Source organism: Argopecten irradians, chromosome 10, assembly GCF_041381155.1.
Source record: "Argopecten irradians isolate NY chromosome 10, Ai_NY, whole genome shotgun sequence".
NCBI classification, from domain to species: Eukaryota; Metazoa; Mollusca; class Bivalvia; order Pectinida; family Pectinidae; genus Argopecten; species Argopecten irradians.
In genome coordinates this window covers 3,020,099-3,046,147 of record NC_091143.1, presented here as the reverse complement: position 1 = coordinate 3,046,147, position 26,049 = coordinate 3,020,099, and the positions used below count along the sequence as shown (strand labels likewise).

Genomic DNA, 26,049 nt, shown 5'->3' with positions numbered 1-26,049 from the left:
ATATTGTTCAAAATAAATATTTATCGGTAAGGGCTGTGAAGTAGGCTTACTGTAGATGTCATCGGACGATTTAAAAGGCCTTTCCATAGGAGATCGATCAAGTCTGTCATGGCTGAGCGTGATACTGCCGAAGAAAGCAGTGTGAGAGGGCAGATTGAAAATCGATCGATGTCATCTCATGATCAGAAGCAATGTAAAACAGCGAATTCGAATAATGTTGCAGGAATTCATGATTTTGCTGAAAATTCAGTGTTTGGAAAAGCAACAAGTAATACAATATATCAAGCATTTATATAATATCTACAGTGAGCAATTTGATATCAATAACAACTCGGATATTACACAATTTAATTCAACAATTTTAGTTTAAATGGTTTTGCTAAGCCGATCTGTGATTGGTTAAATGAACACTTAAGACTGTTTTAGAATTGATCGGAATAACTTTTCCGAAATCTTGATTATCATTACATCGCACACAATCCGAGAAATCATGTAAACTACGCGTATACAGTTACACTTACTAAATGGAGACCAAACACAAACACTCCAACAATCACACTGGGTTGCAGATTGATAAACGGAGTGTAGTATAGACATTGTAGTTTCCGAGGGTAACAATCCGACGGAACGCTTTGTCATTCCAGATCCCAATCCGAACATAAACGGTCCGGATGTTTAAAATGCCCAGAAAGTTTGCAAATATTCTCTCTTTAAAAGTCGACGCAATTTTGTTATCGTCATCCTAGATAAAAGAACATTGAACTGTGAAACAATCAATGTAAAGTTCTGGGGTCCCGATTGTTTGACTCTAATGCAGCTTATTGTTCGGTTTTGATTCCCAGGTAGAATATAAAAGGCATAAAGTATCACGTGCCTTATCATTACCATCTATATTTGAATTACAATCGATAGTAAAGTTGACTGGTGGTGCCAATTGTAGGCAATAGATTCTGAACAATTTTACCTGCAAATGACATTGAACTGTTGTTGGTACTAATGTATAGTGGGAATGGAGTAACAAACGCTCATCAAACTGCCCCATTGCAGGGATTGTAAAAGGGGACTAAAATGATCATATCTTTACTTTTCTTCCTAACTTATACTTTCTTCTTCATAACGTCTTCTTTGACAGCGCCTCATTTTTGGCCATGAGTTGAGCGCTTACACCTTTGAGGACGGCTCTGGGTTATTTTCCCTGGCCTATACACACCAAAGTCTATATAAGTGGTAGTTTCTGCTCTTGTTTAACGCTCTGCATTAAACTTGTATGGTCTATCACTTTCGCTCTTTTTGTCATAGTGACAACTGTTTAAGTGTTATACACATTTTTCTCCGTCTGTCCGAGATTTAAACTTTCTAATTGTACCACTTTTTATAAAGTTGCAGCACTGGAAGTATTTTTAATAATAAAAGTAAAAAAAAAAAAATCTTTTTAACGTAAAAAAATAGGCTCGAAAGATGCCGAATAATTCCGAAATCTTCCAAACATCGTCGCGACAATCTCGAAGTAACACGAGAGTTGTGAAACCAAGAGAAAATGTCAACAATTTTTCGTAAACAAAACATGTGGTCGACCTCAGCAGACTGGATCTACAAAGAAAATTATGCTCGCACATTACAATATTTGATACACACAATATTGAATTACGGCAATGTGTGAATTAGATGTTTCAAATACTCGCTTTGTGGACATATACCAGCACGATTTGCTCATATTAGCCAGAAGAAAAACGTAAACAAACACACGTGTGCGCTTACGCTAGTTACATGTACCTATGAGGCGTGAACGGACATGAACGGAGCCCTGTATAGGGATTTTTTAAATACAAAGTGTACATTTTTATTTTGATAACAGTGCAAAAACAAGTGCACGAGAGACCACCATATCGAGTGCGCGCCCGAGCACCCGCTGCCGTTCAGTAAATTTCTTGTCGCGCGAGCGCTCGCCATCCTGAACATGCCTTTGCCTCACCACGTGCAGGTCGTGTCGAACGTCAGTCACGTTATACGATTCGGAATCCGACAAAACCCGAAGTCACTGAACATGGCGGTGATTGAAGACGCTTTATTCTCAACCAGGAATATATGATCCCTAGATTTCGTCTCTCTTATAGGCCGACATATGCTTTTGGGGAGCTAAATCGTCAAGTTACATGTCAATGTTCAAATATCAAATGTTTAAGTGAAATATCGTTACAGTGAAATCAGCATACAATATAACTTTAAGGGAGTGGGACGACTGGTTCGCCCGTTGTCAGTGTAATATGTCCGGGTGGGGTGTGTTGCTTGGTGTGTCTTCGGTGGCATGCTTTAGTGATATAGCACTTTAAAATAGCAAGAGTTTCCACTATACAAGAAGACACAACACGAATATTCCGCAGTCTCCAAAAACACGCACCCCGCACTTACATACAGGCTACACACCACATGACCCTAGCTGTTAATATGACGTAAATTTAATCAAACAAACAAACAAACAATTTTAAAAATACAAATAAGTGAAGTACTTTATGCAGACCAAAAGGCACACTGGTAAATGTTTTAGCTCGGGCTCTTTCATCAAAGCAGGGCGCTCGTTTTTTCAAACTTCATGCAGTACATGTACACAAAAATGGCACAGAAAACGATAGGAACTACATGTAGCTATAGAGGCACGTAAAAAATGCTCTAATAGAGTGTTGAAGTTATCAAGGCATGCATATCGCTGTCCATAAATGTTGAGTAGACTTCCAAACTAAGGAATATACCCGAGAGCAATTCATTGCATGAAACTACTATACAACTGAAAAAAACATCGAATTTGGCTGTTTATAAGTGTTATTCGGGAATGTTCTAAATCCCTGGTTAAAAAAATTACCAGTGTGATTTCAAGCCTAAGATGATGTATACAACTGTACATTTTAATGAAATCATACTTTATTCAAAATATTTGATAACTTTCTACTACTTTGATTTATTGTGGATCTTAATAGAGATGGTTATTTGAAGCCTCTGATCTGATCTAAATCACAGGATACACATGTCTGTTGTAAAATCATTAAACAAGCCTCATCAAGTGTGTACGGTCGAGTCCACTTTAAAATTCCCGCCTCATTTTACTTTTCAAGCGTCTGTGCGATTATGAAGTTAAGGGGGGGTGTTGGTCACATGATCACAAGATGGAGGACGTACCGCCGGTATCCGATATTCCACAACAGAGACAGAAGCGGTATGTTCATGCATCCATATTGTATTTCTTAACAAACAGTGATGATGCATGTGTCATTGGGATGTGTATAGCTTTTAAATGCCAGACGCCAAGACAATAGATCGTGTTAATTATTTACCATCTAATGCGAAAATAATCTGACAGTTGCTGCAAGTCTTATCGACTTATCGTGCAGGTCAAGTTTTATACACACGACACGTCGACACGATTGATGCTGAGTCTGCAGACGATCGTAAAGATAATATTTAATGCTGGCAATTGTACCCAAGATATCCGTGTATACATACATGTTCATCTAGTAGATTGGAATCATAAAAGTGTGTACAGATAGTGATACATCTGCATTTGTATTAGAAACGAATATACCGGCCTACTATACCTTTCGGCCGGGTACAAATTGGTCCTATACAAAAATCACTGTAGTTTTCTATACTGCATTTTTGAGCACATTATTTTGTATGTACATGACATATTCATGTTTTATCTACTAACCGCAATAGTTCTCGGCTAGAGGGTTTAGTTAGTTTTTAAAAACTTTAACGTCCTGTTAACTGCCAGGGTCATGTAAGGATTTGCCAACTAGGTGTGTTGGTGTTGTAAAGCCGGAGTACCTGGAGAAAAACCACTGACCAGCGGTCAGTACCTGGCAACTGCCTCACTTCGGATTCTAACCCTGTATAATCCTGGCGAATACTGCATGGCCACAATCTCGACTAGAGATATTTTATGTACATAAGCTTGTGATTTGAAATGTATTGCAATGAATCGTATATGGCAAGACAAGTTACTTAATTTTTATTCAAAACTTTTGATATTAGAAATTCTTTTTTCCTTCATGGAAAAAGGTAGTTTCTTATATTGAAAACTTTATTCTGATACCAGAGTTTCTGATATGTATTATCGAAAATAATATTTCTCATATCGAAAATTGAAAACCAAAATCTGATCAATTTCCGATATGAGGAATTCTATTTCTGATATCGGAAATAAAATAAAAAGTAACTTGGCTTGCTATACAATGTAGAACCGTGTCACCTCTAATGTAAGCGTACTTACAAACAAGTTAACTTTCTATGGAATGCAATTATAATAATATATGGTTACATTATCTGTTGTCTTTATTTTCCAGATATGATGATATCAAAAACACATTCCTGAAAAAGTATGGAAACCCTCCAGAATTTTTTGCCAGAGCCTCTGGCAGAGTTAATATCATAGGTGTGTATGGACACATTTTGTTAGGTTTTAATTTACAATGTGCACAACAGGCCATCGCTTTGGCATCATAGATTATGATGCTTTATTCATTTAGTTATGTATAGGCCAGGTCTGTTGATTCGAAAATTTGTCAAATCGGATCCAATTTTCTATCTTTTATTGTGAATTTGTGATGTTCCACCTTTTTCACATTATTCATGTCAAAATGCCACACCTCATTGTTATTATGATGTGTACTATGTACGACAAACATGTTAACCTCTGATGATTATAACCACAAAAACAGTAGTGCTCCATGCAACATTTTTGAGACTTTTGCGATGGTTTCAGTTTCAAATTTTCACAAAAAATGTATGATAAATTCAAAATTACATTTGATATATACACATTACAAAGTTAACGTATACAAGGTAGGTAAATATAACAGCTTCTTACAACTGATTTACACAATAGTTTATTGCCTGGCTTATTCACTGTTTATTTCCAGTCACAGATGTGCTATGAAGTAGGAATTAAAATAATTTTGATGGCTTCATCAAAGATAATTTTGGAAATAAAGAATTAAGATGCTGTACATATCCTACATACAAGTTTAGATGGAATGACATTATTGTTACGTATGATTAAAAATGTTCTAATTTACAGGTGAACATATAGACTACTGCGGTTATTCTGTGTTACCAATGGCGATCGAACAAGACATCGTTATCGCTGTCTCACATAGCAGTTCATCAGACAAAATTATACTATCCAACATGAATTCTTCATATCAGTAAGTAGAACAGTCAAACTCAAGTTTGTTTTCAGGAACAATTCTACAGAATCTTCTGAGTCTCTTTTCAATGACAACCATGGACCTAGGCCTTATATTGTTCATATTTGATAGTTTACTGTTATTAACTCTGGACAAAGTTAATTGTAGTATTTATCAACAGAGAAATCAACATTCACTGTTCCTAATGGATCATAACATCAGTAATTTGTTATCAAATAATGAGTTTGATGATGTTTCTGATATTTATTGTTGATAAATATTTCTTAATCTAACAACTGAACAAAGTTACAATTACACTAATGGAGTCTACCAATGATTCGGTTGGTTTACATGTGTCCTACTAACAGCCAGGGTCATTTCAGGGCGATATCTTCCTTTGATGCAATGTGTTGTGTGTAAATATCTATATATTTTTGGAGACTGTAGTAATTTTTGTGACGTGTCTCTTTGTGATAGTAGAAACTCTTGCCCATTTTATGGTGCTATCTCACTGAAGCATGTCACTACTGATAAATATGAGCAATCATAGTGAAGACTTTGCTCTGGGCTGAATGATAGTGTTTAATAGATAGTTTTGAGTCAGAATGTCCTGCTTTTGGTGTTAGTCCCAATGTTAAATATATATTACAAATTTCATTTTTTATGTTTTTAGGGATTTTGAATGCAGTATACAAGACTTTACGATCAGTAAGTCGGACCCTAAATGGTTTAATTACTTTCTCTGTGGTGTGAGAGGCATACTGGACTATGCCAAGCCTAATGCTCTCCGAGGGATGACCTGTATGGTCAGTGGAAATATTCCGGCCAGCTCTGGACTGTCCAGTTCCAGTGCTTTGGTTTGCTGTGCAGCTTTAGCTACAATGTTTGCTCATGGATACTCAATAGCCAAGGTATTTCACCACAAATGTTTGCTCATGGATACTCAATAGCCAAGGTAATTCACCACAAATGTTTGCTCATGTATACTCAATAGCCAAGGTATTTCACCACAAATGTTTGCTCATGGATACTCAATAGCCAAGGTAATTCACAACAAATGTTTGCTCATGTATACTCAATAGTCAAGGTATTTCACCACAAATGTTTGCTCATGGATACTCAATAGCCAAGGTAATTCACAACAAATGTTTGCTCATGTATACTCAATAGTCAAGGTATTTCACCACAAATAATTGCCCATGGATACTCAATAGCCAAGGTATTTCATCACAAATGTTTGCTCATGGATACTCAATAGCCAAGGTAATTCACAACAAATGTTTTGCTCATGTATACTCAATAGTCAAGGTATTTCACCACAAATGTTTGCTAATGGATACTCAATAGCAAGGTATTTCACCACAAATGTTTGCTCATGGATACTCAATAGCCAAGGTAATTCACCACAAAATGTTTGCTCATGGATACTCAATAGCCAAGGTATTTCACACAAATGTTTGATGGTATACTCAATAGCCAAGGTAATTCACCACAAATGTTTGCTCATGGATACTCAATAGCCAAGGTAATTCACCACAAATGTTTGCTCATGTATACTCAATAGCCAAGGTAATTCACCACAAATGTTTGCTCATGGATACTCAATAGCCAAGGTAATTCAATAGCACAAAGGTAATTCACCACAAATGTTTGCTCATGGATATACTCAATAGCCAAGGTAATTCACCACAAATGTTTGCTCATGTATACTCAATAGCCAAGGTAATTCACCACAAATGTTTGCTCATGGATACTCAATAGCCAAGGTAATTCACCACAAATGTTTGCTCATGGATACTCAATAGCAAGGTAATTCACCACAAATGTTTGCTCATGTATACTCAATAGCCAAGGTAATTCACCACAAATGTTTGCTCATGATACTCAATAGCCAAGGTAATTCACACACAAATGTTTGCTCATGATACTCAGGTAATTCACACAATGTTTGCTCATGTATACTCAATAGCCAAGGTAATTCACCACAAATGTTTGCTCATGTATACTCAATAGCCAAGGTAATTCACCACAAATGTTTGCTCATGGATACTCAATAGCCAAGGTAATTCACCACAAATGTTTGCTCATGTATACTCAATAGCCAAGGTAATTCACCACAAATGTTTGCTCATGTATACTCAATAGCCAAGGTAATTCACCACAAATGTTTGCTCATGGATACTCAATAGCCAAGGTAATTCACCACAAATGTTTGCTCATGTATACTCAATAGCCAAGGTATTTCACCACAAATGTTTGCTCATGTATACTCAATAGCCAAGGTAATTCACCACAAATGTTTTCTCATGTTACTCAATAGCCAAGGTAATTCACCACAAATGTTTGCTCATGGATACTCAATAGCCAAGGTAATTCACCACAAATGTTTGCTCATGTATACTCAATAGCCAAGGTAATTCACCACAAATGTTTGCTCATGGATACTCAATAGCCAAGGTAATTCACCACAAATGTTTGCTCATGGATACTCAATAGCCAAGGTAATTCACCACAAATGTTTGCTCATGTATACTCAATAGCCAAGGTAATTCACCACAAATGTTTGCTCATGGATACTCAATAGCAAGGTATTCACACAAATGTTTGCTCATGTATACTCAATAGCCAAGGTAATTCACCACAAATGTTTGCTCATGGATACTCAATAGCCAAGGTAATTTCACCACAAATGTTTGCTCATGATACTCAATAGCCAAGGTAATTCACCACAAATGTTTGCTCATGTATATCTCAATAGCCAAGGTATTTCATCACAAATGTTTGCTCATGGATACTCAATAGCCAAGGTAATTCACAACAAATGTTTGCTGCTCATGTTATACTTCAATAGCAAGGTATTTCACCACAAATGTTTGCTCATGGATACTCAATAGCCAAGGTAATTCACACAAATGTTTGCTCATGTATACTCAATAGTCAAGGTATTTCACCACAAATGTTGCTAATGGATACTCAATAGCCAAGGTAATTCACCACAAATGTTTGCTCATGGATACTCAATAGCCAAGGTAATTCACCACAAATGTTTGCTCATGGATACTCAATAGTCAAGGTATTTCACCACAAATGTTTGCTCATGTATACTCAATAGCCAAGGTAATTCACCATAAATGTTTGCTCATGTATACTCAATAGCCAAGGTAATTCACCACAAATGTTTGCTCATGTATACTCAATAGCCAAGGTAATTCACCACAAATGTTTGCTCATGGATACTCAATAGCCAAGGTAATTCACCACAAATGTTTGCTCATGTATACTCAATAGCCAAGGTAATTCACCACAAATGTTTGCTCATGGATACTCAATAGCCAAGGTAATTCACCACAAATGTTTGCTCATGTATACTCAATAGCCAAGGTAATTCACCATAATGTTTGCTCATGTATACTCAATAGCCAAGGTAATTCACCACAAATGTTTGCTCATGGATACTCAATAGCCAAGGTATTTCACCACAAATGTTTGCTCATGTATACTCAATAGCCAAGGTAATTCACCACAAATGTTTGCTCATGTATACTCAATAGCCAAGGTAATTCACCACAAATGTTTGCTCATGGATACTCAATAGCCAAGGTAATTCACCACAAATGTTTGCTCATGTATACTCAATAGCCAAGGTAATTCACCACAAATGTTTGCTCATGTATACTCAATAGCCAAGGTAATTCACCACAAATGTTTGCTCATGGATACTCAATAGCCAAGGTAATTCACCACAAATGTTTGCTCATGTATACTCAATAGCCAAGGTATATCACCACAAATGTTTGCTCATGTATACTCAATAGCCAAGGTATTTCACCACAAATGTTTGCTCATGTATACTCAATAGCCAAGGTATTTCACCACAAATGTTTGCTCATGTATACTCAATAGCCAAGGTAATTCACCACAAATGTTTGCTCATGGATACTCAATAGCCAAGGTATTCACCACAAATGTTTCTCATGTATACTCAATAGCCAAGGTAATTCACCAAAATGTTTGCTCATGGATACTCAATAGCCAAGGTAATTCACCACAAATGTTTGCTCATGGATACTCAATAGCAAGGTATTTCACCACAAATGTTTGCTCATGGATACTCAATAGCCAAGGTAATTCACCACAAATGTTTGGTCATGGATACTCAATAGCAAGGTAATTCACCACAAATGTTTTGCTCATGTATACTCAATAGCCAAGGTAATTCACCACAAATGTTTGCTCATGTATACTCAATTAGCCAAGGTAATTCACCACAAATGTTTGCTATGTATACTCAATAGCCAAGGTATTTCACCACAAATGTTTGCTCATGTTTACTCAATAGCCAAAGGTAATTCACTCACAAATGTTTGTCATGGATACTCAATAGCCAAGGTAATTCACCACAAATGTTTGCTCATGTATACTCAATAGCCAAGGTATTTCACCATAAATGTTTGCTCATGTTACTCAATAGCCAAGGTAATTCACCACAAATGTTTGCTCATGGATACTCAATAGCCAAGGTAATTCACCACAAATGTTTGCTCATGGATACTCAATAGCCAAGGTATTTCACCACAAATGTTTGCTCATGTTTGCTATGTATACTCAATAGCCAAGGTAATTCACCACAAATGTTTGCTCATGGATAATTCACTCAATGTAGCTCAAGGGTAATTCACCACAAATGTTTGCTCATGTATACTCAATAGCCAAGGTAATTCACCACAAATGTTTGCTCATGGATACTCAATAGCCAAGGTAATTCACCACAAATGTTTGCTCATGTATACTCAATAGCCAAGGTAATTCACCACAAATTTTGCTCACCACAAAGGTAATTCACCACAAATGTTTGCTCATGGTATACTCAATAGCCAAGGTAATTCACCACAAATTTTTTGCTCATGTATACTCAATAGCCAAGGTAATTCACCACAAATGTTTGCTCATGATACTCAATAGCCAAGGTAATTCACCACAAATGTTTGCTCATGATACTCAATACTAATCACACAATGTTTCTCATGTATACTCATAGCAAGGTATTCACACAAATGTTTGCTCATGTATACTCAATAGCCAAGGTAATTCACCACAAATGTTTGCTCATGTATACTCAATAGCCAAGGTAATTCACCACAAATGTTTGCTCATGTATACTCAATAGCCAAGGTAATTCACCACAAATGTTTGCTCATGTATACTCAATAGCCAAGGTAATTCACCATAAATGTTTGCTCATGATACTCAATAGCCAAGGTAATTCACCACAAATGTTTGCTCATGGATACTCAATAGCCAAGGTAATTCACCACAAATGTTTGCTCATGATACTCAATAGCCAAGGTAATTCACCACAAATGTTTGCTCATGGATACTCAATAGTCAAGGTATTTCACCACAAATGTTTGCTCATGTATACTCAATAGCCAAGGTAATTCACCACAAATGTTTGCTCATGTATACTCAATAGCCAAGGTAATTCACCACAAATGTTTGCTCATGGATACTCAATAGCCAAGGTAATTCACCACAAATGTTTGCTCATGTATACTCAATAGCCAAGGTAATTCACCACAAATGTTTGCTCATGTATACTCAATAGCCAAGGTAATTCACCACAAATGTTTGCTCATGTATACTCAATAGCCAGGTAATTCACCAAAATGTTTGCTCATGTATACTCAATAGCCAAGGTAATTCACCACAAATGTTTGCTCATGGATACTCAATAGCCAAGGTAATTCACCACAAATGTTTGCTCATGGATACTCAATAGCCAAGGTAATTCACCACAAATGTTTGCTCATGGATACTCAATAGCCAAGGTAATTCACCACAAATGTTTGCTCATGTATACTCAATAGCCAAGGTAATTCACCACAAATGTTTGCTCATGTATACTCAATAGCCAAGGTATATCACCACAAATGTTTGCTCATGTATACTCAATAGTCAAGGTATTTCACCACAAATGTTTGCTCATGTATACTCAATAGCCAAGGTAATTCACCACAAATGTTTGCTCATGTATACTCAATAGCCAAGGTAATTCACCACAAATGTTTGCTCATGGATACTGAATAGCCAAGGTAATTCACCACAAATGTTTGCTCATGTATACTCAATAGCCAAGGTAATTCACCACAAATGTTTGCTCATGGATACTCAATAGCCAAGGTAATTCACCACAAATGTTTGCTCATGGATACTCAATAGCCAAGGTATTTCACCACAAATGTTTGCTCATGGATACTCAATAGCCAAGGTAATTCACCACAAATGTTTGCTCATGTATACTCAATAGTCAAGGTATTTCACCACAAATGTTTGCTCATGTATACTCAATAGCCAAGGTAATTCACCACAAATGTTTGCTCATGTATAATCAATAGCCAAGGTAATTCACCACAAATGTTTGCTCATGTATACTCAATAGCCAAGGTAATTCACCACAAATGTTTGCTCATGGATACTCAATAGCCAAGGAAATTCACCACAAATGTAAAAATGTCAAAGTATTGTAATAAGATTTTGTTATTATTTCTCTTCTGTTGCTCCCCTTCTTTATACTATGCATTTATCAGAAAATATTTACTGCTGAAACATTATTAATTGGGCATGATTTATGATAGATTTTTTATATGGTCATTTTGAAAAATTACATAGCAACATTTTGATCTATTATTGGTCATTTCCTCATTTTACAGTGGAGTGACAAGAAGGCGAGTAACACTGATTGACCAAAAGTCATGCTTTAATTGAACTGAAGCTATTTTACTTAAAATCTCCACTGTATACAGTAAATTGTTTTATAAACAGAATGAGTTGTCTGGAATCTGTGCTCAGTGTGAACGACATATCGGGACCGAGGGAGGTGGAATGGACCAGGCCATATCATTTATGGCCCAGGAAGGAACTGTAAGTTATCTATCGACTCCAGACATATTTAATTAGATTTATCTCCCTTTAACTTGTTTCAGATTTCTCTGTATTGCAAAGCAGTGTTTTCAGGACTTTAACAGAATCACAAACAGCACAATATTTGCAAACTGTGAATTATTACCAGATAACATTTAATTTTAATGGTAATAATGTAAAGGACAACACAAATCTGAAATCCTTGGTTTTGTTCTTTGTGAAGATTCATTTAATCCAGACATATATCATACTGACCTTGAGGTCTTTAATAGAAACAGTTTTATGTGTCTATTTACTATCTTTCTTTGTTATATCTACTAGGCAAAGCACATAGAGTTTTCCCCCTTGCGTACCACCAATGTACAGCTACCAGGAGGCGCTGTGTTTGTCGTTACCAACAGCTGTGTAGAGATGAATAAAGCCGCCTCATCCTTCTTCAACATTCGTGTTGTGGAGTGTCGTCTTGTTGCTCAGGTACATTTAACAATAAACTGTTACCAGATTGAACATACAGTTGATATGAAGCCCATCCGTTAACGGTCACCAACAGAATGGCGACCGTTAGAGTGCCATGAATATCTATCTTTCTGATGGATGCAGGGATTCATATTAACTGTACGTCCATTCTGGTAACAGTTCATTACTTATATTTCCATTACTATGATTCAAATTCAAAACTGTACACGTATATGTTTTGAATTTCTCACTTGCCCTAGTGTTGATGTCACCAAGTTTAATAAACAGAACAGCCATAGCATCAGCTTCTGAATATAGTTCAACACAAAATGGTTTGAAACAAGCGAACAAATGGAAACTTTGTGATGATTTTTTTTCAGTACATGCTATTTTGTCAACACGATAATACTATTGGATTTCAAAGAACCAACAACTTTAAAACCACTTTTTAAATTATTTGACCGTTATGTATAGGCGTAAGAAAACATCGTATATATTGTCCATGATATGGCAGAAATGTTAAATATTCATATGTTTGACCAGATTAGAGTTCATAGCCTGATATTTTCTATCTGTTTTAACATAGATCAAATAAGAAACTGAAAGTGGAATGGAAATATATATATATTTATATATATGTAATCCCTCACATCAGCTGTGTATTGTTTTAGTGTATGGTTCCTTGCCATAGATCTTTTTAAAGTGGTTGGTAAGTCCCTACAAAACTGTAAACATAAATGTACTTACTTTAACAGTCAAATTTTAGTGCAAATGCAAGAAACCTGTAAATTATGATTTATTAGCATGGATAATTAGCGCAATATGTTGGTTCAATACCATAAAAACCCTTCTGTTAAAATTTAGCTCGGTACATGAACACAAAGTTTTATCCATCCATTGACCATAATTACCAAATGACCACAAAGTTTTATCCATCCATTGACCATAATTACCCAATGACCACAAAGTTTTATCCATCCATTGACCATAATTACCCAATGACCACAAAGTTTTATCTATCCATTGACCATAATTACCCAATGAACACAAAGTTTTATCTATCCATTGACCATAATTACCCAATATAATGAACACAAAGTTTTATCCATCCATTGATCATAATTACCCAATGACCACAAAGTTTTATCCATCCATTGACCATAATTACCCAATGACCACAAAGTTTTATCCATCCATTGACCATAATTACCCAATATAATGAACACAAAGTTTTATCTATCCATTGACCATAATTACCCAATATAATGAACACAAAGTTTTATCTATCCATTGACCATAATTACCCAATGACCACAAAGTTTTATCCATCCATTGACCATAATTACCCAATATAATGAACACAAAGTTTTATCTATCCATTGACCATAATTACCCAATATAATGAACACAAAGTTTTATCTATCCATTGACCATAATTACCCAATATAATGAACACAAAGTTTTATCTATCCATTGACCATAATTACCCAATGAACACAAAGTTTTATCTATCCATTGACCATAATTACCCAATATAATGAACACAAAGTTTTATCTATCCATTGACCATAATTACCCAATGAACACAAAGTTTTATCTATCCATTGATCATAATTACCCAATGACCACAAAGTTTTATCCATCCATTGATCATAATTACCCAATGACCACAAAGTTTTATCCATCCATTGACCATGATTACCCAATGACCACAAAGTTTTATCCATCCATTGATCATAATTACCCAATGACCACAAAGTTTTATCCATCCATTGACCATGATTACCCAATGACCACAAAGTTTTATCCATCCATTGACCATGATTACCCAATGACCACAAAGTTTTATCCATCCATTGACCATAATTACCCAATGACCACAAAGTTTTATCCATCCATTGATCATAATTACCCAATGACCACAAAGTTTTATCCATCCATTGACCATAATTACCCAATGACCACAAAGTTTTATCCATCCATTGACCATGATTACCCAATGACCACAAAGTTTTATCCATCCATTGACCATGATTACCCAATGACCACAAAGTTTTATCCATCCATTGATCATAATTACCCAATGACCACAAAGTTTTATCCATCCATTGACCATAATTACCCAATGACCACAAAGTTTTATCCATCCATTGACCATGATTACCCAATGACCACAAAGTTTTATCCATCCATTGATCATAATTACCCAATGACCACAAAGTTTTATCCATCCATTGACCATAATTACCCAATGACCACAAAGTTTTATCCATCCATTGACCATGATTACCCAATGACCACAAAGTTTTATCCATCCATTGACCATAATTACCCAATATAATGAACACAAAGTTTTATCTATCCATTGACCATAATTACCCAATGAACACAATATTTTGTCCATCCATTGACCATGATGTGCCAATGAATACTTTCTTTTTCTCAAATTTCATCTGTAGTTTCCCCAAGGACCCTATAGTTGTGCAAATTTCATTTAAGGACTGATCGGTCTACAAGATGGCTGACCGGCCGCCATCTTGGATTTTGGTAGTTGAAGTTTGTTACTGCTATTTCTTAGAAAGAACTAAAGGGATGTCTTAAATTTCATCTGTAGGTTCATCTAGTGTCCTAGTTGAGCATGTTGTATTTTGGGACTGAAAAAAGATCCCTCTGCCATATGTCAGATATAGATCATTCTTTGGTTGGCACCAATATCCCTCTGGGATCTCTTGTTAACTTAATATTATTATGAAATGTTGATATTGTTATTGCAGATCATAGCCAAGTCTAAAGGGTTAAACTGGAGAGATTACAAACGTATTGGTGATGTACAAAAGGCTCTAGGTCTGAGTCTTGAAGAAGCTTTAGCTGTTGTGAAAGACATTTTCCATAAAGAACCCTACACAAAAGAGGAGGTGTGTACACTACTGGAGGTCACGTCTGAACAACTAGCTGAGACCACACTTAGTGCTAACACATTAACAGGTAACAACGTTTTGAGATTTACAGGGTACATGTATAGTTTATCAATGCTAACTCTGTATCAGTAATCCCTGCCTGAAATTAAGTCCCTTTTTGTGTCGCCTGCAACGCAAGGGCGACACTTAGGTATCACTATGTCGGCGTCGGTGTCGGCGTCGGCGTCGTCGTCGGCATCGGCGTCCGGGAAACGGTTTCCGTGCGATAACTGAAGTATTTATTGTCCAATTTCAACCAAATTTAGTATATAGCTTTATATCAATGAGATCTCAGATGGTTCGATAATGGTCAAAATCCATCAATATTTTCAAGAGTTACGGGACTTTAAAATCATCAAAACAGGAAAATCCATGGTTTCCGCTCGATAACTTAAATATTTATTGTCCAATTTCAACCAAATTTCATAAATGGTTTTATATCAATGAGTTCTCGGATGAGTTCGATAATGGTCAAAATTCGTCAATATTTGCAAGAGTTACGGGACTTTAAAATCGTCAAAACAGAAAAATCCATGGTTTCCGCTCGATAACTTAAATATTTATCATCCAATTTCAACCAAATTTCATAAATTGTTTTATATCATTGATATCTTGGATGAGTTCAATAATGGTCAAAATCCATCAATATTTTCAAGAGTTACGGGACTTTAAAATCATCAAAACAGAAAAATCCATGGTTTCCGCTCGATAACTTAAATAATTATTGTCCGATTACAACCAAATTTGGTTTGTTGCTTTATATTAATGAGATCTTAGATGGGTTCCATACTGGTCAAAATCTGTCAATATTTGCAAGAGTTACAGGACCTTAAAATAGTCGAAACGTGGCTTCCGCTTGAAAACTTTATTATTTATTGTCTGATTTCAACCAAATTTGGTATATTGCTTTATATCAATGAGATCTTAGATGGTTTTGATACTTTTCAAAATCCATCAATATTTGCAAGAGTTATGGAACTTGATTACTTCACCTAAATTATTAACAATATTTTCAACTGTAAATAACTATTTTTTGTGATGCTGTGCAGGCGACACATCCACTTCCATGGAATTCTTGTATAATTATTATAGACACTCAAACATGAAAATTCATTTATTAACCTGCTACAAATGATTCAGAATTACCTTGGAAAAATTTGTTTTGAATTCAATATTTCAGTATTAAGACCTATATTTTTCAACTTTCACTTTTGAAAAAAAGTAGTCTAGAATTAGACACTATTTATTTGTCAGTCAATGATCGTGATATTGATGTCTAGATAGGTCATCGATGCCTGGATAGCAAATGTCATGAAATTGTCTTCCTTCATCACTTATGTTTCTGAGATATTATCTTATTACTAAATACAATGCATCACACACACTACAGTATGTGTTGTTGGTACAACGGTTTAGATTTGAATTTTCTGTAAAAATTGTACTTGAATAGTTGATGTTCAGTCCAATAAGTAATACTTGAACCCTTACAGTAGCGACAAGCAATCAAGGTCAATCTTTAGATGAGTTTTACTTTATTTAATGTGTTTTTATTCAGTGGAATCCTTCAAACTCCATGACAGAGCCACTCATGTGTTCAGTGAAGCCAACCGTGTCCTTGAATTCAAGCGTATATGTGATGAAAATCCTGAGGATGCTCTTCAGCGTCTGGGAACTCTGATGACAGAAAGTCACGTGAGCTGTCGAGACATGTACGAGTGTAGCTGCACCGACCTAGACAAACTGGTGGACATCTGCCTGTAAGTGTTGTAACCTTCTCGTAAAAGAAATGGAACCACTAATGAGTGGAATATGATTCTTCATATAATAAAATACCAGAGGTTTTCTGTTATTCTAAAATAAATTTTAAAAAAAATCATCAGATTAATTTTGTCATATTGAAGGCAAAATGACAAGAAATCTATGGAAAGCAATTGCAAGTGTTTGTAATGAAAACGGAAACAATTAAATGAAATATATCATAGTTTTATGATTCACTTCACTACCTCTTTTTCAGGGAGTCTGGTGCTCTTGGGTCCCGCCTGACTGGTGCTGGTTGGGGTGGATGTGCCGTTTCCATGGTACCTATGGATCAGGTGGAACAATTCATGTCAAAGGTCAAGGACAAGTACTATGCTGTTGAGCCATCTAGGGCTGCCAAAGTGTCATCTGCTGTGTTTGCCACACAGCCTGGTGGAGGGGCAGCCATTTATAAGGTTTAAATCAAAGTATTAATACAAAGAGGATGAAATGTCTTAAACCTTTACCAGGATTTTACTAGGATTGACAGTCATGTTACACATTAACATCTCTTGTGAGACACAGATATCAATGCTATTTAATAATTCAAAAAGCTCAATACATGCATTATCTAATCAGTGTGTCTTTGGACTATATCTTTTAAGGCATGCACAATGTTTTAATGCTTTCTTACTTCAGGCACGATTTATACCTATTACAGTATCAACTTCTACTTAAATGTGCAATTAAAGAAAAGTTTAAATATTTTTCTGATATACTTTTACACTTGATGCTGTCGATAGACACCAGAACAATGTTTGTATACCGGTTTATTGGTCACATTATGAGAAACACTTCTGTCTGCTGAGTAGACGAGTTCTGGCCTGATTATATGTCTTCTCCTCTCTTGTTTGTAACCTGTATAATGTAAATATACTTACATGTAAATATTACTATTTAAATACTCTAAAATAGTTGGTAATGGAAGAGAAGGGATAGAAAAGATTGATATTAGAACTGTAGAATATTGTTGTGAGCAATGTATATTTTCTAACATGAGAACAACTTACTCTTCTCCTCTATTCTATGCAATAGTACCTTTTTAGTAATCAAATCTCAAAGTTTCTTTGGAAAGTTTTAGCATCTCAAAGTTTCTTTGGAAAGTTTTAGCATCTCAAAGTTTCTTTGGAAAATTTTAGCATGTTCAAGTTCTTGGTAAAAAAATGCAGAAAACTTTGCATTTTTTGTTCACTTTGATATGACAGTGTATTTCTAGAAACAGACAATGCTTACAGTATTGGTTCAGTTTGTTAGATTCCTGTGTCCATGAATAGTGAGAATCAGTTCAAGTTGGTTGTAGTTGGTAGCTACCTCATTGATCAGTAGTGTGGCATATCCATTGCACCCTAAACGCATTAAGTTTAGTTTACACAACATTAGTCCAGATACATACAAATTCACCAATTGTAGTCTTGTAGTGTGCCATGTCGCTAGAATACAGATGTAATAAGTGAATTCCAATGTACACTTTTGTTAGTTTTGATAAAGATGTTACTGATCTGGATATGAATGCTTTTAATTTTAGATTACATACAAAATATATTGTCTTTGTTATTTTTACCTCAAAATTCTTTTTGGACCACCACTATATACATTATGTATGTACCATTGCATTATACAAAATAAGACGCAAATATATATTGTTTATCATGTCACAGGCATTTGGGATATTCTTATATCAATTTGTTGGATTTTATAATTAGTTTATGGCTAAGGTGTACTCCATTTGTTATATACGGCAATTGTTGGGACCACGTTTTGTGAATGTACAAACTAAAAATACAAATTAAACAAAGTGATTGAACTTTTTCTGTGTTGTTATGTTCTTTTAATCATAAGAATCAGGCGTAAGAATTGTACCTGCTGCCCCTATTGCATGATCGTAAAAGGCGACTAAATTTAGGATCTTATCTTTTCTATTCTTCCTAACTGACTTTATCCTTCCTAATGCCTCCCTTGGCACCGCCTCATTTTTGGCCTTGAGTTGAGCGTTCGCCCCTGTGAGGAAGGCTCTGGGTTCTGTCCCCTGGCCGAGACACACCAAAGTCTATAAAAGTGGTAGTTTCTGCTCCTGCTTAGCGCTCAGCAAAAAGGGAGTGGGACGACTGGTTCGCCCGTTGTCAGTATAATGTGACCGGGTGGGGTGTGTTGCTTGGTGTCTTCGGCGGCATGCTCCAGTGATATAGCACTATAAAAAGGGCAAAAGTTCCACTATACAAGAAGACACTACATGAATATACCGCAGTCTCCCGAAACACGCACCTCGCACAATATACACACAACACACCGCATACATGGGCCGTCCTTACATGAACATAGCTGTTAATAGGACGTTAATTAATCAAACAAACAAACAAACAAAAATCAGGCAGATTATTTGTTCAAATACATAAAATAAATTTCAAAACAGTTTTTATAGACTTTATAGTAATAATAATAGTATGTATAAATGTGTATAGTAATAATAATAGTATGTATAAATGTAGTAATATGTATTAACAGTGATGAGCATAGTCGATCTCCTTGCATAGTACCAGGTTTGTAATTACATATTTGTACAGTCTGTATTATTGCGAATGTTTTTTTTATATAAATTAAAAATTATTCTTTTTACATTTTGCATGTACCATAATTTACTAAATGAGGATGTTTATAGTGTAAAAGCCCTAACATTTATTCACAGAGGAGAAATGAAAGTAACAATCATATTTACTAAATTACCACGTAAAATTGTCTTGTTTATAAAGAGGTATGAAAAAATAATTTCAAAATAAGATTTCGTTTTAATACATATGCTTAACATCAAACATCAATGTATAAATTATCTTAAACGTGAAAAAGTAGTTTGTTTATCGCAGTTGCATCATCGTGCGATTTGCGACTTTTGATAAACGTTTTCCTAAATTGAAATATTTTTGTTCCATAATGCACATCAGAAGACCAACTTCATTAAAAAACCCAAGATAACAAAAATCAAGGGGAAAGCAACTTACCCAGTCATACACAAGTATGGAAACGTATTTGGCCCTGCATTTGTTGTGATAAAACATAGTCTAAACGACTTTAAAAACACGACATGGCGAGCAACTTGGCACTTTCGCGATATAGATTATGCGACATATCCCTTATGATTGACGTCATGTCGACATTTACTTTGTCGACTTGTACAGATACAAATCGATAGGCGACTTAGGAAAGTCGTTTGTGTCAAAGATTTTAGACCATGTCGACTTAATTATTTCGACTTGTCATTAAAATAAAAAGAAGTCGATTTCACGAATATCGACTTGGTGCTCAGCGAAGGAAGCGGCTGGAGTAATAACAGGGTTATCTTTATATGCAAGTAAAGATTCATTATTTTTCGAAAACAGGTCTAGGAAATCTTTCGGAAAGGAAAAATGCGAAAAAGAAGAAAATCAAGTCTAGTGTACAAAATGAAAACAAACAAATAAACACTCCTATATATAGTTTTGTAACAACTCTTTTACCAAATAAGGTTGGTGACAATAGTCAGTACAATTTACGTAGTAAGTATGCTATTCCTTCTTTTTGACTCTCTACTGGTACCGCGTCCTTTTTACCAACAACCTTAAGCTTACGTCTGTGGAATTCTTTAGAAAAAGAGGAAAAAATATTACCTTCTTTGCAAACTTCTGAAAATGCTATTATAAATTATTCTTGTTTATTATTTAATAAAGTTCATCAAAATATCTTATTTGCTTCGTTTTAATATTGTTGAAAATCCAGTTAGTACATGTAGCAATGTACACCCTTTCGAGAATATTTCACATTATTTCTTAGAATGCAACCTTTATCAAGCAGCATTAACTATTATTTTTTCAAACATAGATAATCTTAACATTGGTATTGTTAATCTACATTTATTTTTATTTGAAAATGAAAATCTGCCTATACACATAAATGCAGAATTAAGTCTTTAGACATATACAAGCTTTTATCGAATCAAGCAACATATCCTTTTATGTAATAGTAATTATATTCAATTCATTTGTATGGCTTGTTATAGTTATCATGTATACAGTAGGTACTGTATTAGAGGAGAAGGCTTAATAAAGGACAATAAATCAATATGTTTAAATCTACATCTTTCTGCAACTCGTGTGTCTGTCATAACAATATCATAATATCATGAACTTGACCGACCAATTTTGAGGTTGTAACATTGACAGGAATTAGGAGAGGGGAAGGGAAGGAAGTATCCTCGACTCTGTCTGCCGCACTTCAATTCCGCAACCAAGTTGCCACCAATCTTTTCATTAAAGCATATGTAGGGACACCAATCTTTCTCTGTTGTTGATTTCATACTAGTATTGATATTCGTAGGATGTTATACCATTTTATGCAAATATTACATCACCATTTAACCGATTATTTACAAGATCAAAAGAGACGAGTTTTTGTTTGTTTGTTTATTTGTTTGATTAATTAACGTCCTATTAACAGCTATGGTCATGTAAGGACGGCCTCCCATGTATGCGATGTGTTGCGTGTATGTTGTGCGAGGTGCGTGTTTTAGGAGACTGCGGTATATTCATGTTGTGTCTTCTTGTATAGTGGAACTGTTGCCCTTTTTATAGTGCTATATCACTGAAGCATGCCGCCGAAGACACCAAGCAACACACCCCACCCGGTCACATTATACTGACAACGGGCGAACCAGCCGTCCCACTCCCTGTATGCTGAGCGCTAAGCAGGAGCAGAAACTACCACTTTTATAGACTTTGGTGTGTCTCGGCCAGGGGACAGAACCCAGAGCCTTCCTCACAGGGGCGAACGCTCAACTCAAGGCCAAAAGTGAGGCAGTGCCAAGGGAGGCATTAGGAAAGATAAAGTCAGTTAGGAAGAAGAGAAAAGATAAGATCCTAAATTTAGTCGCCTTTTACGATCATGCAATAGGGGCAGCAGGTACAATTCTAACGCCCTACCTGCAGGGCCAACGAGTTTTTGTACATGTCCCCATAAAGTCATTAAAGATGCTCCACCACCGACAGTGCATAAACCATACTCATAACTGATATTGAATCGTGTATATGTGTGTCTAATAAACACAAAAATACATATAAAAAATCCAATTACCATTTGGTAATTTGAATGGTAATTTGGTTCAATCAGTACTTTATTCCATATAGGGCATAGTGTCATGGATTTTTTTCGGGATGCAATTAATTAGTTCTAATATATATTTTTTTCAAGTAAAATCACAAGCTCAAACTTTTCAATGGCGGTAATGGTGTAAAGTAAGTAACTTTTTGTAGCTAAAGAAAAGTACTAATTCGTCTGTTCCTGTTTTTGATTTTTGATAGAGATAAAGACATGTACTATTCGGTAGTGGTGAAACATCTTTGATTACCAGGACTCAAAAATAATCTGTTCATACCTCTAATAGGCTCTCGACTGATACATGTCATGGTGCAGACAATTTTAGAATTCAAACTGTTAAAACTGAAACATATGCAGCTTATGAACGTATTCATTAATATAGGCTAGCTCGGAGATAAACAACATGTTTGTACAATGAAAGTTAAAATGTAGTTAAATGGGAACATCTGCATGTATGTATGTATGTGTGTATGTATGTGGGTATGTAAGTGGTAAGTGTGTAATATATGTATGTATGTGTGTGTTTGTGTGTGAGTGTGTGTGTGTATGTGAGTGGGTGTGAGGGTGAATGTGTGTGTGTTTGTGAGTGTTAGGCAAGTTTATGCAAATTTAACGATGATTCCATTAGAAATTAATGTAGGAAAAAGAAGAAGTAGGGAAATGATTTCTACTTGCCGCAGTCATATTCTTCACCCCTGGGAATATTCATAATCGTTGAACTTAACCAAGACGGCAAAAACCTGTTACTACATTTTTCGGAGTGAAATATAAGGTTTTGCTATGAATATAAAAGCGTTATACTTCACTGCAGTGTAAATGTGAAAATGACAATTAGGATATTTTCACTAGCTTTTGATCAATCGGAATGCAGCATTGACAGTGGAAATATTTTTTTTTGTTTGTTACCTCGTTGGTTTGTGCGGGAAAATGACGTCATATTTATGTGTAGAAATATGACGTTATGCTCACAAAAATACGACGTAATAATCACAAGGGCAAATAGCTTTCGGCGGGATAAGTAGTAACGGTTGAATTATTTTGATAGAAAAGCAATTGGTAAAATTTCTTTATGGATTTTCACTAAACTCCATATATAAACAAAACATTGGTTTAAAGTTCAACTGTTGAAGGTCAATGTCGATAATCCGATATCTTCTGTCGTTTAATTGTCTTAAATATCTGCCGTTCTTTCGTGTTTTTATAAATGACTTGAGCTATGTTTATTGGCTATATAGAATGAACGACAGAAGTATTCGGTTCAGATCACTTTTATAATATCTTGAACAAGTTAGAATTTTATGGCTATTAGGTTTGGGTCAGAGTCATCGTGACTATTCTTAGAAATAAAAAAATTCCCACATTTTCAGGATTCTCAAAGTTTTAGTTTTTTCACTGATTGTACATAATTTGTGAATATACATGTACTATCAAAATATCTAAGACAAGTTTGGAGTTTCATGGTTGCCAGATCAAGGTCAAAGGCACTTTGCAATTTCTTGGAAACATTTGTCAACATTCTCTTTTTGCTTCTTGCAATAATATAAATAGATATGTAAAAACTTGTTTTATTCAGCAGCACAGCAGGTTGCATGTATATGTTTGTTATAAGTTCAATAGTACTGTTTAACTCAAGTGACGCTCAATATACACGGGCCTCTTGGTTTCCTCAATGAACGCCATGTAAAGATACATTTTAGCAATTGTTATACATTTGTATAGACCAAAAGGAGTAAGTTAGTCTAAAGAATATCTGACCGCCCCTACGTCTTGTCTACCCTTAAAGAATGTGTCGAGCAAACTCGATTTTTTAAAGGACCTCGGATTTCCTTGAAGTAACAATAACTATATCTTCCCAAAACTCTTTCATAATTAAGCGATTTCTCCCAGGGTTCATAGCCGTCCCTCAATATCACCTGTGCTTCACAAACGCTTTTCCGACTCATAATAAACTAGAAATTGTCATAGACAATTTGGCGGGCTTTTCACTATATTTAGTTTACAATACCGTCATTGCCAGGTAAGTTAAGAACTAGGTAATGCATGGGTTTTGAAGTTGTAACCAATAAATGACCTTGACTTTCAGCCCCGAATAAAAATGTTTTAGTGAAGATCTACATGAAGTTTGATCAGCCGAAGAGAACTCTCATCTTAATTCAATTCATATTTCCAAATTCGTTTGAGCAAATGATAACGTGATCGAATGCGCCTTAACGTCATCTGACTTGCGGTGTTGTTAAGTATATATACCCCGGTATGTATATTTAAACTCTGGACCCCTGTAACCTTGAACGTATGAAGACTCTTGTCATTTTGGTTATTGTTGAGTCATTTCTACTTGCTTACCAACATATGAACAACGGTAATCACTTATAAAGAAATATACTGTTACATAGGTTTTTAGGGGGAGTTATCTTTCTTTGCGCAGATTAAGTTTGATCAGCCGAAGAGAACTCTCATCTTAATCCAATTAATATTTCCAAATTCGTTCGAGCGAATGATAACGAGATCGAATGCGCCTTAACGTCATCTCACTTGCGGTGTTGTTAAGTATATATATCCCGGTATGTATATTTAAACTCTGGACCCCTGTAACCTTGAACGTATGAAGACTCTTGTCATTTTGGTTATTGTTGAGTCATTTCTACTTGCTTACCAACATATGAACAACGGTAATCACTTATAAAGAAATATACTGTTACATAGGTTTTTAGGGGGAGTTATCTTTCTTTGCGCAGATTAAGTTTGATCAGCCGAAGAGAACTCTCATCTTAATCCAATTAATATTTCCAAATTCGTTCGAGCAAATGATAACGAGATCGAATGCGCCTTAACGTCATCTCACTTGCGGTGTTGTTAAGTATATATATCCCGGTATGTATATTTAAACTCTGGACCCCTGTGACCTTGAACGTATGAAGACTCTTGTCATTTTGGTTATTGTTGAGTCATTTAAAGATTTGAACATATATGACTCATGTGACCTTGAATATGGGTCAAGGTCATTCCTAGTATCTGACTTTATAGTCCATCCCCTGGACATCTTATATATGAAATATGAAGATCCTAGACCTTACAGAACTTCAGGAGAAAAGTTTTCAAGTTTATTGTTAAAAACAGGACCTTTAACATTTGACCCTTACCGAAAACCGGAAGTTGCCATTTTTTGTAATAACATGTAGAGAGAAAAAGTTTACGCTTAAGATTATCTGCAAAAAATATTATAGGATGAAATCTGTGAAAAGAACTGTTAGTGAGTTATAAGCATTTTTAAATTTTAAGATATGACGTCATAGCGGCCATTTTGTTTTTTTGATGAAGATGAAAATCATATTAAACGTTAGAGAACATTAGAGGGGTCTTTTCTATAGCAATTGCAGACTATATTATTCATTCAGTTCGACAATATATAATGTTAAACATTTTGGCGGGAAATTAGCAAAGATCAAAGGATTGTTCAAAATGGCATACAGCATTAACCGGGAGTGCTACCGAAAAATAAAAGACACCAAATTCATCGGAATGACATTCTGCATCGATATGTAAAAGGAAATTTCGCAAAATCAAAAAAATAAAAATTCGTGAACTTTGACCTCATAGCGAACTTTTTAGTTTGACCT

At 35.4% G+C, this 26,049-nt stretch overlaps 1 protein-coding gene across 1 annotated transcript; it reads left to right on the top strand.

Moving 5' to 3' along the window:
* Positions 1-3,090: 3,090 nt before the first annotated feature.
* LOC138332910 (N-acetylgalactosamine kinase-like) lies at positions 3,091-19,115 on the top strand. Its single transcript, XM_069280934.1, has 9 exons — positions 3,091-3,208; positions 4,338-4,426; positions 5,072-5,198; positions 5,854-6,091; positions 12,003-12,101; positions 12,423-12,575; positions 15,332-15,542; positions 17,070-17,271; positions 17,529-19,115. Exons 1-9 carry the CDS (start codon positions 3,159-3,161, stop codon positions 17,731-17,733), a joined length of 1,374 nt encoding a protein of 457 aa, XP_069137035.1. The 5' UTR covers positions 3,091-3,158; the 3' UTR covers positions 17,734-19,115.
* The last annotated feature ends 6,934 nt before the right edge of the window (positions 19,116-26,049 follow it).